The following is a 22,862-nucleotide window of genomic DNA, read 5'->3' as shown; positions in this document are numbered from 1 at the left end:
TATGAGCAGCCGGTGCATATCACAAGTTCTGGTTATGCAACCACTGACGCCAGGCAGACAATCTCTGAAGAATATTGTTAATGGCTGGGGTCACCCATCTTGTAAAGGTGCTGCCCAGAAGAGGGCAATGGCAAGCCACTTCAGTAGAAAAAATCGCCAAGAACAATCACGGTTAAAGACTGTGATTGCCTACATCATACGATGCAGCACCAAATAATGATGATGATAAATCTAATATAATCTAACTGACGCCGTGAGATGCGAGGAACAATCAATCAATCAATGTAATGAAGGAAAAATAGGTAGGATGAGATTTTGAATTGGGTTCCATGACCATCTAAATTTCTTCAGTAATGTGAAACCAATGTGCATTATTTATAGTCAGTAATTAAAGAAGACCTTCCAAATAGCAATTTAACAAGTTCTATAACTGTGTGTAACCCTTCATCTAATTTACAGGAATTCTTGACAAATATGAATTCCCAGGACTGAATGCAGGATAATCCTTTTGAGATTGACTTTTTAAAAAAAATTAGATAGATAGATACTTTATTCATCCCCATGGGGAAATTCAACTTTTTTTCCAATGTCCCATACACTTGTTGTAGCAAAACTACTTACATACAATACTTAACTCAGTAAAAAAAAATATGATATGCATCTAAATCACTATCTCAAAAAGCATTAATAATAGCTTTTAAAAAGTTCTTAAGTCCTGGCGGTAGAATTGTAAAGCCTAATGGCATTGGGGAGTATTGACCTCTTCATCCTGTCTGAGGAGCATTGCATCGATAGTAACCTGTCGCTGAAACTGCTTCTCTGTCTCTGGATGGTGCTATGTAGAGGATGTTCAGAGTTATCCATAATTGACCGTAGCCTACTCAGCGCCCTTCGCTCAGCTACCGATGTTAAACTCTCCAGTACTTTGCCCACGACAGAGCCCGCCTTCCTTACCAGCTTATTAAGACGTGAGGCGTCCCTCTTCTTAATGCTTCCTCCCCAACACGCCACCACAAAGAAGAGGGCGCTCTCCACAACTGGCCTATAGAACATCTTCAGCATCTCACTACAGACATTGAATGACGCCAACCTTCTTAGGAAGTACAGTCGACTCTGTGCCTTCCTGCACAAGGCATCTGTGTTGGCAGTCCAGTCTAGCTTCTCGTCTAACTGTACTCCCAGATAACTGCCTACTGTAATAATACTGTGTTGTAGAATATCATTTGCTAATTTTTATCTTTTCTCCCCCTAGCAAATGGGGTAAATTCAGCGGTTCTCAGTTCCAGTACTGCCGGAGGATCTCGTGTTACTGATGGTCTTTTCCCTTGTCCAGTGGCTGATGAGAATGATGGGATCATTTTACCTTCCATAATTGCTCCTTCGTCGTCCTCGGAGAAGGTTGACTTTAGTAGTTCCTCTGATTCAGAGTCTGAGACTGATCGTCATGTTCCACGAATAAGGCAGAATGAATCTCAGAAGGAGGATAAGCTTACATTGCCACTGGCGGGAATCATGCAGCGTGATTCAACGAAGCAGTTGCCTAATGTCACTGAGCTCTTCCCAGAATTTCGACCAGGACAGGTGAAAAACTGTTCATTATGTTGTAAATTAAGTAGAAAATTTAAATTATATGTGTTGAAATACTTAGCTGCAGTATAGGGTAATTGGAGGAGAAAATTCCTCGGTTTGGGACTGTTGGGGAGCAATGCTTTAGTCTGAACTCATTACTGCCATGAATGTTTCCATATATCCACATAATAAATATACATTGCTCACTTTTGAAACACTAATAAAACTGGTATTTACCTCAGAATCATGAAATATAGATTTATAAGAAGAGCATCACCTGGAATCTAATTAGCTGTGTAGTTAAGCCAACACAAATTGATAAAGATCAAATTTGAAATTTTCTAAATTTTATGACCATAAGTTAATTTAAACCTTGAGATAGTAATAATGAACACAAAATAAGAGCAGGAGTGGGCCACCAGGCTGCTCAAGCCTCTCCGACCAATCAATATAATCATGATTGATTTATGGTTGTCTGAACTCCACTTCTGTTCCAGTTCCCATAGTACACCATTCATTGATCTATTAAATATGTTTACACTTCCATCTTAAAATGTATCTAATGACATAGCCTCAACTATTGCAAGCAAAGAATTCCAGAGATTCAGTATCCTGTGAGAATAGAAACTTGCACAAACATCAGTTCTAAATGACTGGCCCCTTAGTATGTATCTATGCCTATGTTCATGAAAACATTTCATCATCTGCTTTGTCAAGGGCCCTTGGAATCCTGTAATTTTGAATAAAATCACCTCTCATTCTTTCAAATTCTGAGGAATACAGACCCAAACTGTCTTGTCTCTTGTTTGAACATTATTTCCACTCTAGGAATTAGGGTTTGGTGAATCATCTTTGGATTCCTGAAGTGCTACTTCATGCTCTTTTACGTAGGGGGACTAAAACTGCATGGTATTTCAGGTGTGGCCTGCACAACTAAAATTTCCTTATTCTTAAATTCCAACTCCTTCACAATAATGACAAATATGCCATTTGCCTTGCTAACTACTTGTAGGATTGCCAGTTAACTATTTGTGATTCAAGCACTAGAACACATCTCTCTAAATTTTATTCCTTACGGTCTCTCATCATTTAGTTCATTTGCGGTTTGTTTCCTCCTACCGAAGTGCATGACCTCACATTTCTCTAAACTCCCATTTGCAGATTCACAATCTATCTAAATTCTATTGGATAATCTCAATATTCTCTTCATAAAAAATATCCTTCCACCTTGTATTATGTTTGTTTTATTGGCAAAACTTGCGTTTTGTTTCCTCCAGATGTTAATCTAAATAGTAAGTAATTGAGAGTTATCCCTGGGATACTCACTAGTTGCATCATTCCAACCTGAAAAGGACCAACTCATTCTAATTCATTTTTGTGACAATTTTCAATCCATGCTAACACAGTTACTCTAGTACCTTAGGCTCTTAATTTACCAGCCTGTTATGTGGCACATTGTCAAATCCCTTTTTGAAATCTAGATACACAACATCTACAAATTCCCTTCTATCAAATCTCCCTGTCACATCTTCAAGGAATTCAACCATATACGTGAAATATAATTTACCTTTCATAAAGCCATTCAGCTTTCCTTTATGATTAGTTAGTTCCATTTAACACAGAGAATATATACAATATACAGCCTGAAATTCTTGTTCTTTGCATATGTCCGCGAAAACAGGGTACCCCAAAGAATGAGTGACGGTAGAAACGTTAGAACCCCAAAGCCCTCTCCCACACACACAAGCAACAACAAAGCATCAACCCTCCCCCCCCATTTATTTCAGCAAAAAAAAGCATCAGCACCCCCTCCCCACCCACCAAGCAAGCTATAGCAAAGCCTTCAAGAAAGACCATTATCTGTGGTACAACAAAAACTAATCATTCGCCCAACAATTCAACATCCCTCCCCCCCTCTCTCTCTCTCTCTCTCTCACTCACTCACTCACTCACTCACACACACACACACACACACACACACACACACACACACACACACACACACACGTGTCACACAGCAAGAGGGGAGACTAACAAAATAAAAAAAAATTGCTGATTTATGGTTTTTGAAGACTGCCATGTCGATTTTTTTCCCTTGAGTTCACTGACTCAAGAATTGACAACAAATACTCTCCCACAGAGAGAGTGATCTGAGTACAAAGTCCTCTGACAGCTGATCCACTATTCCCCATAATTTTTCATCGGCAACACTAAAGTATACTACTAATTTCGACAATTTAATGAGCATTTTCTGTTCAAGTAGCTGATGGTCACATCAGATACGATAGACTGACTCTTCTGAACATCGGAAAGGCAGCATTTACTCACTATGTGCTGCCTTTCCTACACTGGGAACCCCTGCTTGCACGATCCATGGGAGACTCATCTCTTACACTGCCACTACCTCGGAAGAAGTGCCGACAGTGAGGGAGAAGGGCCGGTGTCCTGGTGAGGCTGAGACAGGTTGCAAATCGGCTGCTGCTCCCTAGCATACTCTTGGTTAACGTTCAGTTCCTGGACAATAAACTGTGTGTACTGAGAGCCAGAATCTCCTGTCAGATGGAAGCAAAGGAACGCAACGTTTTGTGCTCCGTGGAGACCTGGCTAACGGAGGAGATATCGGATCATGCGGTTGAGCCTTTGGGTTCTCCCTGTTCCGGGTGAATGGGTGTAAAAATCTGGGAAGAGTAAAGGAGCAGGGGTATGCTTCATGGTCAACAATCCCTGGTGCAACCCCCAGAATGTGCATCCACTCAAATGCTTTTGTTCCCCAGACCTGGAATACCTGGTGCTGCTGTGCAGACCCCACTGGCTGCCTAGGGAGTTCATGGCTGTTATCATCACAGTGGTGTACATTCCTCCACAGGCTGATACTCACCTGGCTCTCAAGGAACTGTACGAGACCATCCACAGACTGGGCTGCACACCCAGTCATTGTCGCCAGTGACTTTAATTGAGCGTCGCTGATGAAAGTCCAAAGTTTTGTCTGCACATCCAGGTGAGCACCTGTGGAGATAAAACACTTAACCACTGTTACACTCCCTTCCACAATGCATACAAAGCTCTCCTTCACCCAGCATTTGGAAAATAAGATCACTCTTCGAGCCTGCTTTTGCTGACATACAGGCAGAAGCTGAAAGAAGAGGCAAACATAGTTAAAACCGTCCACTTTTGGTCTGACCAATCAGCCTTCATGCTGCAGGACTGCTTTGATGACATCAACTGAAATGTCTTCCATGATGAAGATGTCTTCGAGTTCATGGATGGAGTCACTTGCTTCATCCGGAAGTGCATCGACGATGTTGTTCCCCAGAAGTCGGTCAGGGTCTTCCTGAACCAGAAACCCTGGATCAATAATTCCGTGCGAGCAGCACTTACCGCGTGACATAGAGCTTACATTGCTGGTAATCGGCAAGAGCTCAAGAAAAGCAGCTGTGATCTGCGCAAAGCTATCAAGGCTGCAAAACAACAATACAGGGACAAGACTGAGTCAAGATTCAAAATTCATACCATCGCAGACTTCAAAACTAAACATACTGGTGCCGCCAACATCGCTGCCTGTCTCCCAGATGAGCTCAATCGCTTTTATGCTCAGTTCAATGTCTCTTAACTCTGAGCCTCCGAGGAAAGCCACCACTACAACCTGCTATCTGGTCATCCCTGAGGCTGAGGAACGCAGATGTTTCCAACAAGCGGACAGTCACAAGGCTGCAGGACCGGATGGCATCCCAGGGTCAGTACTCAGGATGTGCGCAGCACAACTGGCAGGTGTGTTTACTGACATTTTAATCTCCCTCTCCCAATGTAGAGTGGCTTTCTGCTTCAAATTATCCACCATTGTCCCTGTACCAAAAAAAGACCAAGGTAACATGCCTGAATGACTGGCGTCCTGTCGCACTCACCTCAATAATAAGCAAATGCTTTGAGAGGCTGGTCAAGGATTACATCTGCAGCTTGCTAACACCCAAACTGGATCCCCTGCAATTCACCTACAGACACAGAGGACGCAATAGCCACTGCTCTACACACCGTACCTCACACATCTGGAGAAGAAGGATGCTTATGTGAGAATGCTATTCTTGGACTACAGTTCAGCATTCAACACCATAGTTCCATCCAGGCTCGACAGGAAGCTCAGAGACCTTGGCCTTGACCCTGCCTCGTGCAGCTGAATCCTGGACTTCCTGTCAAATCACCAGCAGGTGGTAAGAGTGGACTCTCTCACCTCCACCCCTCTGACTTTCAACACAGGAGCCCTCAGGAATGTGTACTAAGTCCCCTCCTTTACTCCCTGTATACCCATGACTGTGTCACCACCCACAGCTCTAATTTGCTAATTAAATTTGCCAACGATACTACATTGATTGGCCTAATCTCAAACAATAACAAGGTGGCCTACAGGAAAGAAGTCATCTCTCTGACACAGTGGTGTCAAGAAAACAGCCTCTCCCTCAATGTCACAAACACAAAGGAGCTGGTTGTGAATTACAGGAGGAATGGAGACGGGCTAACCTCTATTGACATCAGTGGATCTGGGGTGGAGAAGGTAAACAGCTTTAAGTTCTTTAGCATCCACATCACGAGGACCTATGTCATCTATACACACCAGCTATGTGGTGAAAAAGGCACAACAGCGCCTCTTTCACCTCAGATGGTTGAGGAAGTTTGGTATGGTCCCCGAAATCCTAAGAACTTTATACAGGGGCACAACTGGGAGCTTTCTGACTGGCTGCATCACTGCCAGGTATGGGAACTGTACCTCCCTTAATTGCAGGACTCTGCAGAGAGTGGTGCAGACAGCCCAGTGCATCTGTAGATGTGAACTTCCCATGATTCAGGACATTAACAAAGACAGGTGTGAAAAAAGGGCCTGAAGGATCATTGGGGACCCGGGTCACCTCAACCACAATCTGTTCCAGCTGCTACCATCTGGGACAGGCTCCGGGACAGCTTCTTCCACCAGTCCATCAGACTGATTAACTCACACTGATCTGAGTGTATTTCTATGTTACATTGACTTTTCTATTTATTATAAATTACTATGATTGCACATTTAGAGGAAGACATAATGTAAAGATTTGTATTTCCTCAGGTATATGAAGGATGTAAGAAATAAAGTCAATTCAGTTCAATTCAATTCACTTCATTTGCATAGAATTCATTCACTGGCACAGAAGCGGCTCATCCCCAGGGCCACAAAACCTTGGACCCTGAAGGCACGCTTGTCTTCTAGTCCCCATCTTTGGTATATCGATCAATGGCTGGTCAGTGAGCTGCGAGAGTGAGAACCAAAGTTTGAATGCAGCTGTAGGTCAGGGTCTCTGACAGAACCCCATCCACCTTTAAAAGGATAAAAAAGACATTGAAGGTAGAAATTATGCTGTTTCTACAGATGAGCTCGAAGAAGCCGCCGTCTAGCATCATCATAACTCTCCTTTTATTAACTCTAGCATCTTTCCAAAAAAAGGGTGTCAAACTGTCTGGTTAATAGTTCTCTGCTTTCTGTCTTCCTCTCTTTTTGTGCAAGAAAGTCTCATTGGCTGCTTTCAAATGTTCTGATACCAACCTATAATTCAGTGAAGTTTGAAAATTTTTAACCAATGTGTCATCCAGATTTCCAATCACTTTCTTTAAAACACTTAGTTGCAGGCAGTCAGCCCTAGTGATCGCCTTTTTTTAGCCCAGTGAACTTCTCTAATACTTTATCTTTTCTGTTTAGTCCTCTGTGTCATTTGAAATTAGTCCATTTGTTATCTGAGAAACATTTGCAATGTTCTTCTATTTGTATTGATATAAAGGTGAAGTTGCTAAGATGGACTGAGAAAATAAGCTAAGTTTATTTATAAGCTGAATTGTTGCATATGTGCAAATAGCTGATCCACAACACTTAACGGAAATTTATCTTAATTAGAAAGAGTGATTCCATGAGAATGTGGCGTGTCTGTGATGAACAAAGGTCGAGGATAATAAATTGAAAACAGGGGAATACAAAGTGGCAAGAACCTAGCAGACAGTGGCATTCACCTTCAAATTGCATCTGGAATCCTGTCGTCACCACCTCCTAAGAGATCTTTAACCACAAGATCTCTTGTTAATCTTTCATTATTACTCATGTGGAATTAATATTTTGAAACAAGGAAGAAATCACTAGGACACTGTAAATTAATGGTCCCTGATTATACATTTAACTGCACAGCTTCGGGTTTCAATCACAGTGAATGCTGACTGCTTTCATCCTGACTAATGCCATGTGAAATTTGCTTACATATTCATAAGTGCTGATTGGGTCACAACTTTTCAACGTAAAATTCATTTGGATTTCTTAATGTCAGTTTCTGAATATAGGGGAAAAAACATTTTTCAGATGTTGCATCTTTTGACTTCCAATTATGCCGGTTAGTGGAACTTAACTTTTGCTTTCTCATTTAAATATATCACAGCAAATGTATGTGGCAAATCTTCCTAGATTTTGTCTGTTGCCTATGTCCTTGTCTGCATTGACATGGTTGGGTACTTTGGATCATTTAACTGGCATTTTGTATCTTTAGGTTGGAGTGTGAAATATGAGTGATGATTAGCCACTGCTGAATGATTTCTTTTGCTCCACTGTAATCCTAGGGAATTCTCTCAAGGCTGCTCTGCAGTCTCGGGTTGGAGAGTTGTGAGAGGCCAGGTGGATTTATAGTGGACTGGGTGGGGGCCAGGATTTGATTTGCTGAATACTGTGGCATTTTTTCAATGACTTAGATTGGCAATTCATCTATTTTTTTCACCTATTTTTTGTAAATTCAACACCTGAACCTCATTTGTCATTGTTGTGGCTCAACGATTTGTATTAGTGAGGTTTTACAACTGCTCACTAGTTCATATATGGGAACATAATGTTTCTCCAATGGATTATGCAGAGAAGTTTCAGTACTTTAGTCCAACTGCTGACAGCTTTTTAAAAATTTTTTCCAGTTTTTTTCTAGTGTTAATTGGGATATATAATCAAGATTGCTTTGCTTAACTTTGCAGGTGTTACGTTTTTTACGCCTGTTTGGACCTGGAAAGAATATTCCATCAGTCTGGCGGAGTGCTCGGAGGAAAAGGAAGAAGAAACACCGTGACCCACAGCCTGAGGCTCCGGCGCAGGAGGGAGATGGAGAAGAGGCAGCAAAGGAACCAAAATCTGGCTGGGAATATCACTATGCTGCCCCACCACCACCTGAGCAGTGCTTGTCTGACGATGAAGTATGTAATATTATTGATAAATAAATGCTTTCTTTCTTTTTAAATCTTTTTATTAATTTTAAGAAAAAGATAAGTGAAATATGAATACAAAACGTTTGAGAGTACATAATTAATAGTTTAAATAGACAATCAGATATGTAATAATCAATATATAAAGCCTCCCAAACTCATAGTATTAATATAAAAGAATCGAAAAAGAGAAAAAAAATCCCAAAAAAACCTAAAAAAACTTTTTAAAAAAACTAACCAACATGAGCAATTGCATAATGTTAAATACATACAGTAGTGCCGATAACTCCGAACCTCCATCCAAATAATTAAGGATAATAACAGTAAGGTTTAGGATCAGACCATTTAACTCATATGAAAATGTTGAATAAATGGTTTCCAAGTTTCCTCAAATTTAACTGAAGTATCAAAAACCACACTTCTAATTTTTTCTAAACTCAGACAAGAAATAGTTTGAGAAAACCACTGAAATACAGTTGGAGGGTTAATTTCTTTCCAATTCAGTAAAATAGATCTTCTAGCCAGTAATGTAACAAATGCAATCATTCGTTGAGATGAAGCGGATAAACGATTATTATCTATCATTGGTAAACCAAAAATTGCAGTAAAAGGATGCGGTTGGAAATTGATATTTAAAACTCTTGAAATAATATTAAAAATATCTTTTCAGTAATTTTGTAAACAAGGACAAGACCAAAACATATGAGTCAATGAAGCAACATCAGAATGACATCTGTCACAGGTTGAATTAACATAAGAATAAAATCGAGCAAGTTTATCTTTAGACATGTGAGCTCTATGTACAACCTTAAATTGAATTAGGGCATGTTTAGCACAAATAGAGGACGAATTTACCAATGATAAAATTTTTTCCCATTGCTCAGTGGATATAGGACAATGCAATTCTTCTTGCCATTCCTTCTTAATTTTTTCTGATACATCTGGCTGTACACTCATAATCATATTATAAATGATAGCTACTAAACCCTTTTGACAAGGATTGAGGGCTAAAATTCTTTCTGTAATGTCCAATGGACATTCTTTCGAAAAAGACTTTAATTCATTATACAGAAAATTTCTAACTTGCAAATATCTAAAAAAATGGGTTTTAGGTAAATTATATTTATTAGATAGCTGTTCAAAGGACATAATGTTATCATCCAAAAACAGATCACGAAAACATGTTATACCTTTTGTTTTCCATAATAGAAAAGCTTGATCTATAGATGAAGGCCGAAAGAAGTAGTTAGATATTATAGGACATGACAGCATAAACTTATTCAAGCCAAAAAATTTACGAAATTGAAACCAAATTCGTAATGTATACTTGACTATGGGATTAGTTATCTGTTTATTCATTTTAAATAACGAAAAAGGAAGTGAAGATCCTAAGATTGAGATCAATGAAAAATCTTGCACAGATTTACATTCCAAATTTACCCATTGTGGGCAAGCAGCTGTAGTCGATTCTTGTGTCCAGAATATTAAATACCGTATATTAACTGCCCAATAGTAAAATCTTAAGTTTGGTAGAGCCAATAAATGCTATCATTTGGGAAACTATATTTTGAAAGCTGCAATATAGTATGTGTCTATACTTGTACAATATTACAAAATCAACATATCAAGTTCAAATCTGAATTGGATAAAAAATACCTTTTTGTGAAACATCACACATAGTTCTGTGCGATCATTGATATAGAAAACATTTTAACAATTCCATCCATCCTATCCTAAGTGACTTTATGCCTCTGAGATAAACTCCAGAACAATGCAGCTCTCATACCAACAAGTACCAGCCAATTACCACATGATAGCTCATAGGAATTTATATACTTGTACCTTGTTTTCAGCTTGAGGATATTCCAAAGTACATCACAGCATGAGAAATGGTGATGTAATCGATAGCTTAATACACTGTAGTAGTATTTTCTGAGCTATTGATGTTGGATGAGAGAGCAAGCAGTTATTCTATGCATTTGTGTAAAATGACACTTCTGACAATATTGCACTTGCTCAGCTAGGTAAATGAATATTACTCGAGTTTGCTGTATGAATAAGCCAACAGTTTCCTAATTTATTTGACTTAGATTATTGATATAACACAAAAATTACTGGTTTGGTTATTCTTCCATGAGGGAAGCAAGAGCAATTGATTTGTTTCGATATCCAAAGCAAATGCAGACTTCAGTACAACCAATTTACGCAGCTTCGTAAGATGGTACAAATATCTTTCAATTCTTGCATTTTGTGAGCCTGTCCAATATTAAAGATAAAACATCAAGGTTGAGCTTTTTTTTCTCATTTCCATTATTTATTCTTGCATTTTATTTTATTCTGGCAGTTTGAAAGAATAAAGTATAATTTATATGTGACAGCATGCTTGCCTTAATCAGTTGGGACAGGGAGTATAAAAATTGGCAAGAAATATTGAAGCTGTATAGAACTTTGATTAGGCCACATTTGGAATACTGTGTGTACTTCTGGATGTTACACTACAGGGAAGATGTGGGGGTTTTGAGTGAGTACTAAAATAGTATATCAAGATGTTACCTAAATGAGAGTGTAATTTTCATAAGGAAGGTTTGGACAAACTTGGATTGTTTATTCTTCGGCATCAGGCTGAGAGACGACCTGATAGTAGTTTGTAAAATTATGAGATGTAGATGGGGTAGATCATCAAGGTCTTTTTTCCCCAGAGTGGAAATAACAAATACTAGAGGGCATAACCTTAAGGTTTAATCGGGGGGGGGGGGGGGGCGGGAATGTTTAAATGAGGTTTACAAGGCATGATAGCATAGTGGTTAGCACAATCGCTTTACAGAGCTAGTGATCACTAATTGGGGTGTGATTCCTGCCACTGTCTGTAAGGGGTTAATACATTCTCTTTGACTGCATGGTGCTCCAGTTTCCACCCACATACCAAGGATATACAGGTTAGGGTTAGTAGGTTCCAGGCATCAGAAAAGTGGCAACACTTGCAGGCTACCCCAGCACGCTATTCAGTTGGTGCAAAACAACACATTTCACTGTATATTTTGAAAAGTAGTGAGAAATAAAGCTGATCTCTAAAGATTTTACATAGATAGTGACAGGTGCAGGGAGGGAGCAGAAGTGGTTGCTGGAGACTATTTCGCTTGTTGCTTGGGTGAAGTTAATGGAGGTAGTTCCATGATAATGATAATGTTAAGTTCCTTACATTTAGATAAGGTGACAGGAGATAGGCTTATTGTAGAAGGAAGAATCTTGGCAGTCACATTTACTCTTTTGTCACGGAATTGAGGTCGATTTTATCAGACTGAGTGTTGGTATGAACAAGCCACATTCTTCAGCTACTGAGTCCAAGTGATAGTGTTCCCACACTCCTCTTCAGTTGCGAATTCTAAATGAATATTGCTGGAGAGGGATACACCAAAGCATTGGGATTACATTGACTTTGATCAAGCCTAAGCAAAAGAAAAGTTAAGTTCAGGTGCTGTTTGAGTAAGTGCACTTTAACTCAAGTAGCACCTGAATGCATGTACGATGTAAGAATTTGTACAAAGAAATTTAGGGGAGCATGGTTGTGAATTCAGAGGCAGGAAAAATGAGAATTAGAAATTGAGATTGAAATCACATAGTAATGATATTGTTCAGTACAGAAGCGAATGAAGGAATAGAATGAGGATTTTTGTTTTGAAGATTTTATTTGGGGCAGAAGAGTGAATTTCACTCAAAAAAAATTGTAAAGTGCTTGAAGGAACATGTTCTGATAATACTTTGGAAATATAATCTTTAACGTCATTTATTAATTCAGAATTACTTATAAAGCCAATTTTTGTTACAAACTTTCAGATTACAATGATGGCCCCTATTGAGTCCAAATTCTCTCAATCCACTGGTGACACTGATAATATAATGGACATGAGACCAAAAGTTGCAGAATGGCGCTATGGACCTGCACAACTCTGGTATGATATGCTGGGTGTGCCAGAGGATGGGGAAGGATTTGATTATGGCTTCAAATTGAAGCAAACAACAGAGCAAGAAGATACGCTGGAGGAAAAAATAACCTGCCAGGTAGAGGTACAGATACAGGTAAGTAATGCAGAAAAATGGTAAAAAGAAGTGAATTCTCTTCATCATTTAATTTTGAATCATTGTCAAAACATGTTTATTTTATAATCTTCTGTCATTATGATTTTAATAATTACTATATCAATTTGATTTTTAAAACTTCACAAGTGTAATTATAGGCCGTAGCTGTTTAATCTGGATCACAAGCTGCTTTAAGTGAGAGTACATTGATGATTCAATAAACTGATGCTCATTTGTTCACAACTGTCATGCTTTCCATTTTGTATATTTTAGTATACTCGTGGTGACTTTTGTCATCATCAGCCATTCCCTATTTTTATGTTACAGTCAACCTCGACCCTTAAATTGTTTAAGTTTTTATATTCCTTGTGTGCTCCCTCAATCAGGGCTTGAGCTTCTTTACCTGCACTTCCAAGCCTTCCTGTGAGTGAGGTTGTTCACAACCCGACTCCCTTCTCTTTGTCCTAGATACACTTGCCTCTCATTTTGAGGCCCACTTCCAGACACTTGAGCACAGAACTTGTAATGACATCCTTGTACAGCACTTAGGAAATGTGCATATTGAGAGATAGCAACTTTTGACCAAGATCTATTTGTTATCTCAAAGAAATGTCAGAACAGCAAGGGGCTTCTCCATCTTTCTTGGCCAATATTTATCTGTCAATCAGTACCTCAAGCAGAAAAGGAATACATCATCTGACATTTAGAATATTGCAAAGCAGCTGTCACTTTTACTGTATTGTTGAAGTCATTCTCTTTATCCAGCATGAAAGATTTTGTTTTATTTCTCATCCTGCAATCCTCTTCATTGGACAGTGATTTTATAAATGTATGTATATGTGTAGTACTGTGCAAAAGTCTTAAGCACCCCAGATTTTAATATAAATTTCATTTTAGATGTTTATTTTTCTCTTCTGCACTAGTGTGTAAGTCGAAAAGAACACATTTTAGATTTGCAAACCTCCATTTTCCAAAAAATTAAAAGTTACAAGAGCTTTTTTTATATTTTGTTGAAGAAAGCGACATATTAAGTAATCGACTACTTTTTATATAAAAACTTGACTATTTTGTTGGTATTTACCCAGTTGCATGATAACAACCAGGTGCTAATGACAAATAACATAGTGAGTTGAATGAAATAAAACGATTAACTGAAACAGAAACAGGTGTAGGAGGAATCAAACTGGGTGAAATACACCAAAACTGAAAGGTGAGGGTGTAGCAGATGTGACAGTTTAAGCTTCAAATCATTAATTCTTACACATTGCCAAGAGCGAGCATACCAGTAAGACACAAGGTGGTCATCCTGCATCAGTGAGGTTCCTCCAAGCAAAAATTTTGCTGTAGACGGGAGTTTCAAGATGTGCTGAATAAACTCTTTGAAAAGAAAAATACCAAGAAATGAGTAAGGCTGAGGACCAAAAACATAGTGTCAGCTACGGAAACTAAGTGCAGCAGATGAGTGATACATTAAACTGATATCCCTTCTACATTGGAAGAAGTCAAGTACTGCTATCAACTTTGAACTCACAGAAACCACTGCAACCCAAGTACACCTCTCTATAGTCCGGAAAAGTCTTGTTAGAAGTGGTCTTCATGGAATAGTTGCTGCGAAAAAGCCATTCTTCCAAAATGGAAAAGAAGCAGGAGACTCACCTATGCACAAAAACACAAGAACAGGAGTGCTGAACAATGGCAACAAGAGCTCTGGACTGACTGTCAACATTTGAAAATTTTTGCTCAAGCAGGAGGCAGTTTGTCCATCGAAGAGCTGGAAAACACTACATGGATGAATGTCTGCAGCCAACTGTGAAGCACGGTGGAGGTTCTCTGCAGGTTTGGGGCTTCATTTCTGCAAATGGAGTTGGTGATCTAATTAGAATTAATGGAATTCTTGATGCTGAGAAATACAAGCAGATTCTCATCCATCATGCAGAACTATCAGGGAGGCGTCTGATCGGTCCTAACTTCATTTTGCAGCACGACAGAGACCACAAACAAATGACCAAGGTAATGAAGAACTACCTTCAGCAAAAAGAAGAACAAGGAATTCTGCAACAGATGGTATGGCCTTCACAGAGCCCGGATCTCAACATCATCAAGGCTATGTGACATTACCTGGAGAGACAGAATCAAGCGAGGTATCCAAATCTGCAGATGAACTGTGGCAAGTTCTCCAAGAGGCTTGGATGACCTACCAGCTGATTTTCATATAAAACTGCATGACAGTGTACTAAAGGGAACTGATGCGGTTTTAAAGGCAAAGGGGGATCTCACTAAATATCTGATTTAATATTTTACTGTTTACTGCTCTTTGTAGTAAATTGTTGATACTTAGAAACATTTCTTTATTTTTGAAAGCATCTTTTTACATGTGCCTAAGACTTTTGCCTTATACTCCATGTATATGTGTATATGTATGTAATATATGTATTCAAAGTTCAAAGTAAGTTTTATATATATATAATATAGTGTGTGTGTGTTACCATATACAACCCAAAGATTCATTTTCTTGTGAGCACACTCGATAAGTCTATAATAGAATAATTACTATAACTGAATCAACAAAAGATTGCACCAACTTGGGTGTTTAACCAGTGTGCAAATAAACAACAAACTGCAAATACAAAAATAAATAATAAACAAACAAATGTCAGGAACATGCGATAGAGTCCCTGAAAGTGAGTCCGTGGGTTGTAGGAACATATCAATGATGAGGTACGTGAAGTTGAGTAAAGTTATCCTCTTTGGTTCAAGGTGGCTGGTGGTGTGAATCCTGATGGCAGCAGTGTAAAGAGAGTATGTCCTGGGTGTTGGGGGGCTTTTGATGATGGATGCTGCTTTCCTGCGACAACACTTAGTATAAATGTGCTCAATGGTGGTGGTGGTGGCTTTACCTATGATGGACTGGGCTGTATCCATTACTTTTTGTAGAATTTTTCATTCAAGGGTATTTGGTTTTGCCATACCAGCCTGTGATGCAACCAGTCAATATAATCTTTAGTACACATGTATAGAGGTTTGTTAAAGTTTAGATTTCCTGTTGAATCTACACAAACTCCTAAGGAAGTAGAAGCACTGCTGTGCTTTCCTTGTAATTGCACTTGCGCGCTGGGCCAGACAGGTCCTCTGAAATAACAATGAGGAATTTAAAGTTGCTGACCCTCTCCACCTCTGATCCTCCAATGAGGACTGATTGTGGACCACTGGTTTCCTTCTCATGAAGTCAATTAATCAGCTTCTTGGTCTTGTTAACATTGAGTAAGAGGTTACTGTTCTGGGACCACTCAGCCAGATTTTCAGTCTCCCTCCCATTTGCTGATTTGTCACCACCTTTAATTCGGCCTATGACAATGGTGTCATCAGCAAACCTGAATATGGCACTGGAAACTATTATTTAGATATATTGTGATTATTTCTGTTGGATCACATCAGTTTTCCTTGGTAATAGCACTAGAAAAACATGCCTTCAAGCTCCCTGCTGGGCTGTAAATTTACGGCAGTAGAGGAGAAGCTGCTGATGATCTTTTGAATGATTTGATATTTCAAAGCCAAATCTATTGTTTAGTTCATTAAGTTTTTCACAGATCATATAAAAGCAGAGGATTGTCTTTGTAAGCATAGGCTTAAAATTAATTGGTCACTTATCTGTGTTGCAGGATTCATAGAAATCAAGCAAACACAATGCATTTTAAATATTAACCATAAGATGATTCATAATGAATTTCATTATTATGTTGTTACTATAATTCTGTGGTAGCACCTTTTTGCATGGAATACTCTAATTGATATTGCTGAAATATGTACATTATGATCATAGGAGCCTTCTGAAGAGTTGGATAAGTTGGCAGATGAGAAGTTTGAAGATGAAATGGAGGCACTTCTGGATGAGCACTTTCTAATGGTCACTCAGCTGCCCTGGGAAGAGGACATTATTTGGAATGGAGAGGATGTCAAGCATAAGACTACAAAATCCCAGCGAGCTAGCCTGGCAGGCTGGCTGCCATCGAGCATGACTCGAAATGCCACTGCATACAATGCGCAACAAGGTAAGAATTCTGCCCCAGTCTGAAAATTTTATGGCAGTGAAGTCAACTTATCAGTGAATACTGAATTAACAGAATGCAATGGATCTTGTTTCCTTTCCTTTTAAATTTCACTGTTGCATTGCAAATATAAATATTCACATTAAACTCAATAACCAGGACTCAATTCATAACAAAACTACATTCACTCAGTGGCCACCTAATAAAGTGACCACTGAGTGTATATTTGTGGTCTTCTGTTGCTGTAGCCATCCACTTCAAGGTTCGACGTGCTGTGTTTCAGAGATGCTACCACTATTGTCATGCTAGTTATTTGAGTTGCTGTCGCCTCCTGACAGCTTGAGCCAGTCTGCCCATTCTCTTCAGACCCCTCTCAATAACAAAGGCATTTTCACCCACAGAGCTGTCACCTATTGGATTTTTTAAATGTTTAAACCATTCTTTATTTACTCTCAAGACTTATGTGTGAAAATCCCAGTAGATCAGCAGTTTCTGAGATACTCAAACCATTCCATCTGGCACCAGCCATCATTCCATGGTCAAATCAGTTAGATTACACTATTCCCCATTCTGATGTTTTGTCTAAACAACAGCTGAACTTCATGAGCATGTCTGTATGTTTTTATGCATTGAATTGCTGCCACATAATATTTGCATTATCAGAAAGGTAGGTGTACAAGTGTACCTAATAAAGTGGCCACTAAGTATAAACCAGCAATATTGATGGAACACGGGGAAATCTGCAGATGCTGGAAATTCAAGCAACACACACAAAATGCTGGTGGAACGCAGCAGGTCAGGTAGCATCTTTCGGAAGAAGCACTGTCGACATTTCGGGCTGAGACTCTTTCAGGACTAACTGAAAGAAAAGATAGTGAGAGATTTGAAAGTAGGAGGGGGTGGGGGAAATGCAAAATGATAGAAGACTGGAGGGGGTGGGGTGAAGCTGAGAGCCAGAAAGGTGATTGGCAAAAGGGATACAGAGCTGGAGAAGGGAAGGATCATGGGATGGGAGGCCTAGGGAGAAAGAAAGGGGGAGGGGAGCACCAGAGGGAGATGGAGAACAGGCAGAGTGATGGGCAGAGAGAGGAAAAAAAGGGGGAGGAGGAAAAATAAATAAATCAGGGATGGGGTAAGAAGGGGAGGAGAAGGGGCATTAACGAAAGTTAGAGAAGTCAGTGTTCATGCCATCAGGTTGGAGGCTACCCAGACAGTATATAAGGTGTTGTTCCTCCAACCTGAGTGTGGCTTCATCTTGACAGTAGAGGAGGCCATGGATAGACATATCAGAATGGGACGTGGAATTAAAATGTGTGGCCACTGGGAGATCCTGCTTTCTCTGGCGGACAGAGCGTAGGTGTTCAACGAAACGGTCGATGGAATATTATTTTCCTTTTAGTTAATTGGTGGGTATATACTTTCAATGTTTACATTTCTGGAAATTGTTTACCTTCCAATATCATCTCATGCAATTTCATTTTTTTAAGGGCTGAATCGTGGTGGCACTTGGTTGTCGAATCCTGTTCCTCCTACTCCAGTGCAGAAAACGACAATACCAGGCCCTCCAATCCCAGCTAAAGGAAAGGACAAACATGCACCAGAGCAGCACGGTACACCATCTCAGCAAATAGTATATGTGTTTTAATGGGGAATGAGAAGATCATTGACTAGAATTCTGCATGATTCACAGTGAAAGCAGCAGAACAGGGCAGAGTACTTGTTGAATGAGGCTGGGGATTAAGAGTTATCATTGGGAGGAATTGAGTATGGGATGTAAGTTAATACTTGAAATATATGGTGATGATGCATTGTGTAACTGGGGATTAAAATGGAAACAAATCTGGGAAACTATATTGTACAATGTGGGAATTGCACTGAATTGTTCAAGGAATCGCTGAGGAATATTTTCGCTCCTTTGCCTTCAAGTACGATTCACTTGTAAAGGAAATAGATGCATTCCTCAGAGGATCTAGCTGATTGAGCTCAAGCATCTTCAACTGCTTAATCAATGGATTTTCTTCCATTAAAAGGCAGAAATGGGACTGTTTGCTGATGAATAAGCAGTCTCCTGATCCATTTATAATTTTGGATATTGAATTAGTCCTTGTCAATGAGGCACGAATTCCTGGATGACATCCAGGCTTGGGCTGGTACATCAAGTGTTCAGTTCACAATGGTGTCAAGCAATAACTGTCTCCAGCAAGAGCACTTTAACCCATCTCCATCTGGTATTTTCTGACATTATCGCTGTCCAAACCATCAAAGACCTGCAATCATTAGAAACTAAAATGAGCCAGCAAAAATAAATGTCCTAAATTGGGCTAAAGCAGATCAAAGGAAAGGCATTCTACAGCAAGTGGCCCATTTTTGCATTTACTAATAGTTTTTTCCACTTAGAGAAGGCACATGGATGAAATTCATTGCATTGTTTGGATGAAATCTAGCTGTAACAACACTTAAGTGCATTAAAATTCAGGGCAGACCATTCTGCTTATTGACACAACATCACTGGTAGACCAAAGCTATTTGTGTGTTACCTATTGTAGTGGCTAGCTCTGACTTCACTGATCACACCTCCCAAACTTTCATTTTCCAAAACTTTTGAGGGGTCCAGTGAATGTTGTAGTTTCTTTTTAGGTCAAACCTGTCATTCTATCAGCTCGAGGAAACTGAAATCTTGAAATTCCAAACCAAACAATATTTGCAAGATGAATTGCACTAGTTTAAGAAAATAGGTTTTTTTTCTGGATTACTAGAATTGCTCAGTGATACCTGTTTCTAAATTGGTAAAGAAAAGTATCTAATTTAAAAAGAAACAATAGTAGTGTATCCTGTATAAGACGTGAATTATTTTGATAAATTCATAACACATCAAGTTAAATTGGGGAAAAGAATTGTGTAAGCAATTCCTATTCACCATTCCTATTTTTATTTATTGTTTCCTTGTTTCTTGTTTTTCACCTACATGATACTTGATTTGGATGTACAGAAAATTTCTCCAAATGAACATTAGGCAAACTGAAATCATTTTCTTGGTCTCTTCTGCAAATTAATTTTACTGGCTTCAACTTCTTGTTGCTGACTCTACCTCAGCCGTTGTCCAAGGTTGAACAACATGGTTTTTAAAACTTTGGTATGAAGCTGTCCCCAAATTTTCAACATCACCAAGAATACCTAATTCAATCTCTGTAACTTCACATGTCTCTGCCTCAAATCATATGACTCTGAATTTGTACTTTTGTTACTTCTTGTTGTAATGATTTTGATTTCTTCAAAAGTTGATGTTTAATCTGTTATGTTGTATGATCAGGAGTGGGTGAAGCCATAGAATCAGTGATTTAGTATTTGCTTTGCTGTTTCTTTTAACAGTTTCCCAAGAAGATGATAAGACTTGGTATTCTATCTTTCCAATTGACAATGAGGAGCTGGTGTATGGAAGGTGGGAGGATAACATCATCTGGGATGACCAAGCCATGGTTAAAATTTTGGAACCACCAGTGTTGACTCTAGACCCAAACGATGAAAACATTATTCTTGGTATGTTCTAAAGAAAGCATTTTATAACTAAAGAAGAACAATACAGGATAGAAACTGCCATGTCAAATTATTAAAAAAATGTAAAGTTGGGAGGGAAAGATAATATAATTAGTAGAACTAGGACTGGGCTTTATGATCATTTGATCTTTTTTAATGGATCTTAGCTAATGCATGTACATGAGACTCTGATTCTTTGATTCTCTTGATAACCAAGTCTATCAGTTTTCAGCCCTGAGCATTTGTAATTCTTTGAGATTGAAAGTCCAAATATTTGCATAATTTTGTTCATTCAGTTTTCTGGGTAAAAAGACAAGAAGATATGGGGAATTGAAAGTACCTGGATTTTATACTGTGGTGGGGAGCTAGAATGGCAAACGGTGCTGGTACTGGGTAGCCAAGCTAATGGTGGGTTGGCAGAAGGCTGCAGGTTGAGCTCACAGGAAGAGAGGGCAACTGGGCTAATGTTTGGGAGTAGGGATGGAGGACCAGTAACTGGATGGACAGATGGTCAGGCAGATGATCAGTGGTGATAGGTGTCTGATTGAGCAAGGGATAAATGAAAAGATGAAGTTAATGCACTGTTTTTCCTTGATAAGTGCAGAGTCAACACTTTGCAGAATTACTTAACAATGTAAGATAAAAATGTTTAATATATAAAGTAAATTGGGCTACTCTTTTATATGGAAGTGAATGCCTAATTTTAAAAAAAGTCAGGAAGGCTCTCTTCTAGTCTGCTGTTGAAGTGTATCATATTGGTGTTGTGCTACTTTCAGATGAGATGTTAGTCATGAATCCATCTTACCTTTCAGGTGTGCCTTGCGCAAATCACAAAGCAAAGTCGTCATTCTCCTGGTTAATTGTTATTCAGCTGGCAGACTGAAATACTTTATTTACTAATTTATTTTGCCATCTTTGTGGGACCTTATTGTGAAATGAATTAACTGCCCTATATCCTTAAATTACTACAATAATGCTATAAACATATATTTAATTGGTTATGACTTACTTTTGGACTTCCTAATGTTTATGTATGTATTTCTTTGTGAGTCACAAGAGTAGAATATAAGTAGGATTTTGCTCAATACTTGGTGGTTAAATTATACATAATAGTGATCAGTAGTGGTGTGACAGTAGCTGCTTTCTGGTTTTAAACCATTAGAATCAACCATGCATAATGCGATGTTTTCTGTTTCATAATTAATGTCACAGCTAATTATTTTAGATGTACATTCATGACTTTTCTACATTATTCCAGAAATTCCTGATGAGAAAGAGGAGATGACATCTAACTCTCCTTCCAAGGAAAATAAGAAAGAATCATCAGCTCGGAAGAGCAGGATCCTGTTAGGAAAAACTGGTGTCATCAAAGATGAACCACAACAGGTTAGAGGGTTGGGATAAAATCTTCTAATCAGATGATGGATGATGTAATAAAGTCCTGATTTCTGTTGTTAATAGTTTTTAGAATCTGCTATTGTACAATATAGTCCGTTTTGCAATGTAAGATTCAGAGACCACAGCAGAATTCCAGCAATCCTTTTTCATTACTTTTAAGTAATTTTGTGAGATCATAGTGACTTTACCCATAAACATAAAATACACTTTAATAGTCTTTTATTGAGGCTTGTGTAACTGGATTGTATAACAGAGGATATAACCACTCTTGCCTTCTTTCAAGGCTTTAGTGCTTGTTACTGGATGACTAATCAAGAACAGTTTACAGGGAAGGATAGATATATCAATGTCGGAACTATTTGATAAATATTATTCACAACTCAGTCCTTTTGCACCATTTCAAATATATTTCTTCACCTGTATTTTGTCTTACCCCATTGTGAGCAATTATTTGTTTGCATTATTGTGATATGAACTTAATTAAGAAGTAAATGTAACTTTTGTATTCTGAGTGAAAAGTATGAGGGAACCTCTTGGTTAAATTCAGCCTAAAGATTTTTGATCACTCATGAGTGTTTAGAGTCTGAGTAGTGATAAATTCTACATATCAACAAGCATAGAAGGATACCACAGTTGGCAAAAAGATGAGATTTTAGGTAAGGAGTGAACTGTATGCTTTTCTCAAGTTGGACATATTTTGCCAGCTGTTACCCAATGTGAAGTGAAATATTAGCATTTATTATCATGACTTGTGATCTGCGCATATGCAGTGGCAAATAACGTTTGCCGGTCTATGTGCAGTCAACTATACATGTAGATTGCCTATATTTTCTGATAGAACATATAACAGTATAATACAGGAACAGACCCTGTGATCCCAATGTCTACACTGAATAAGATGCTGAATATTTGTATCTTGTTGTTGTATGTGGTTGTATTCCTTGCATTGTCAATGCCAATTAGGGCATAATTAAACTATATATACCTACAGTATGC

The 22,862-nt window shown here is 38.7% G+C and overlaps 1 protein-coding gene across 2 annotated transcripts in view; it reads left to right on the top strand.

Moving 5' to 3' along the window:
* taf1 (TAF1 RNA polymerase II, TATA box binding protein (TBP)-associated factor) overlaps positions 1 to 22,862 on the top strand; it is a 124,567-nt gene that overhangs the window by 25,130 nt on the left and 76,575 nt on the right. For both annotated transcript variants that reach the window (XM_073058162.1, XM_073058161.1), the window contains 7 exons: positions 1,253 to 1,581; positions 8,587 to 8,802; positions 12,646 to 12,888; positions 16,709 to 16,937; positions 18,422 to 18,544; positions 20,304 to 20,471; positions 21,727 to 21,854. In XM_073058162.1, the coding sequence (XP_072914263.1) occupies positions 1,253 to 1,581; positions 8,587 to 8,802; positions 12,646 to 12,888; positions 16,709 to 16,937; positions 18,422 to 18,544; positions 20,304 to 20,471; positions 21,727 to 21,854 (1,436 nt within the window). The remainder of the gene's footprint in view (positions 1 to 1,252; positions 1,582 to 8,586; positions 8,803 to 12,645; positions 12,889 to 16,708; positions 16,938 to 18,421; positions 18,545 to 20,303; positions 20,472 to 21,726; positions 21,855 to 22,862) is intronic.

The sequence above is a fragment of the Hemitrygon akajei genome, chromosome 10 (assembly GCF_048418815.1).
Source record: "Hemitrygon akajei chromosome 10, sHemAka1.3, whole genome shotgun sequence".
NCBI classification, from domain to species: domain Eukaryota; kingdom Metazoa; phylum Chordata; class Chondrichthyes; order Myliobatiformes; family Dasyatidae; genus Hemitrygon; species Hemitrygon akajei.
This window is presented reverse-complemented; position numbering and strand designations above follow the sequence as displayed.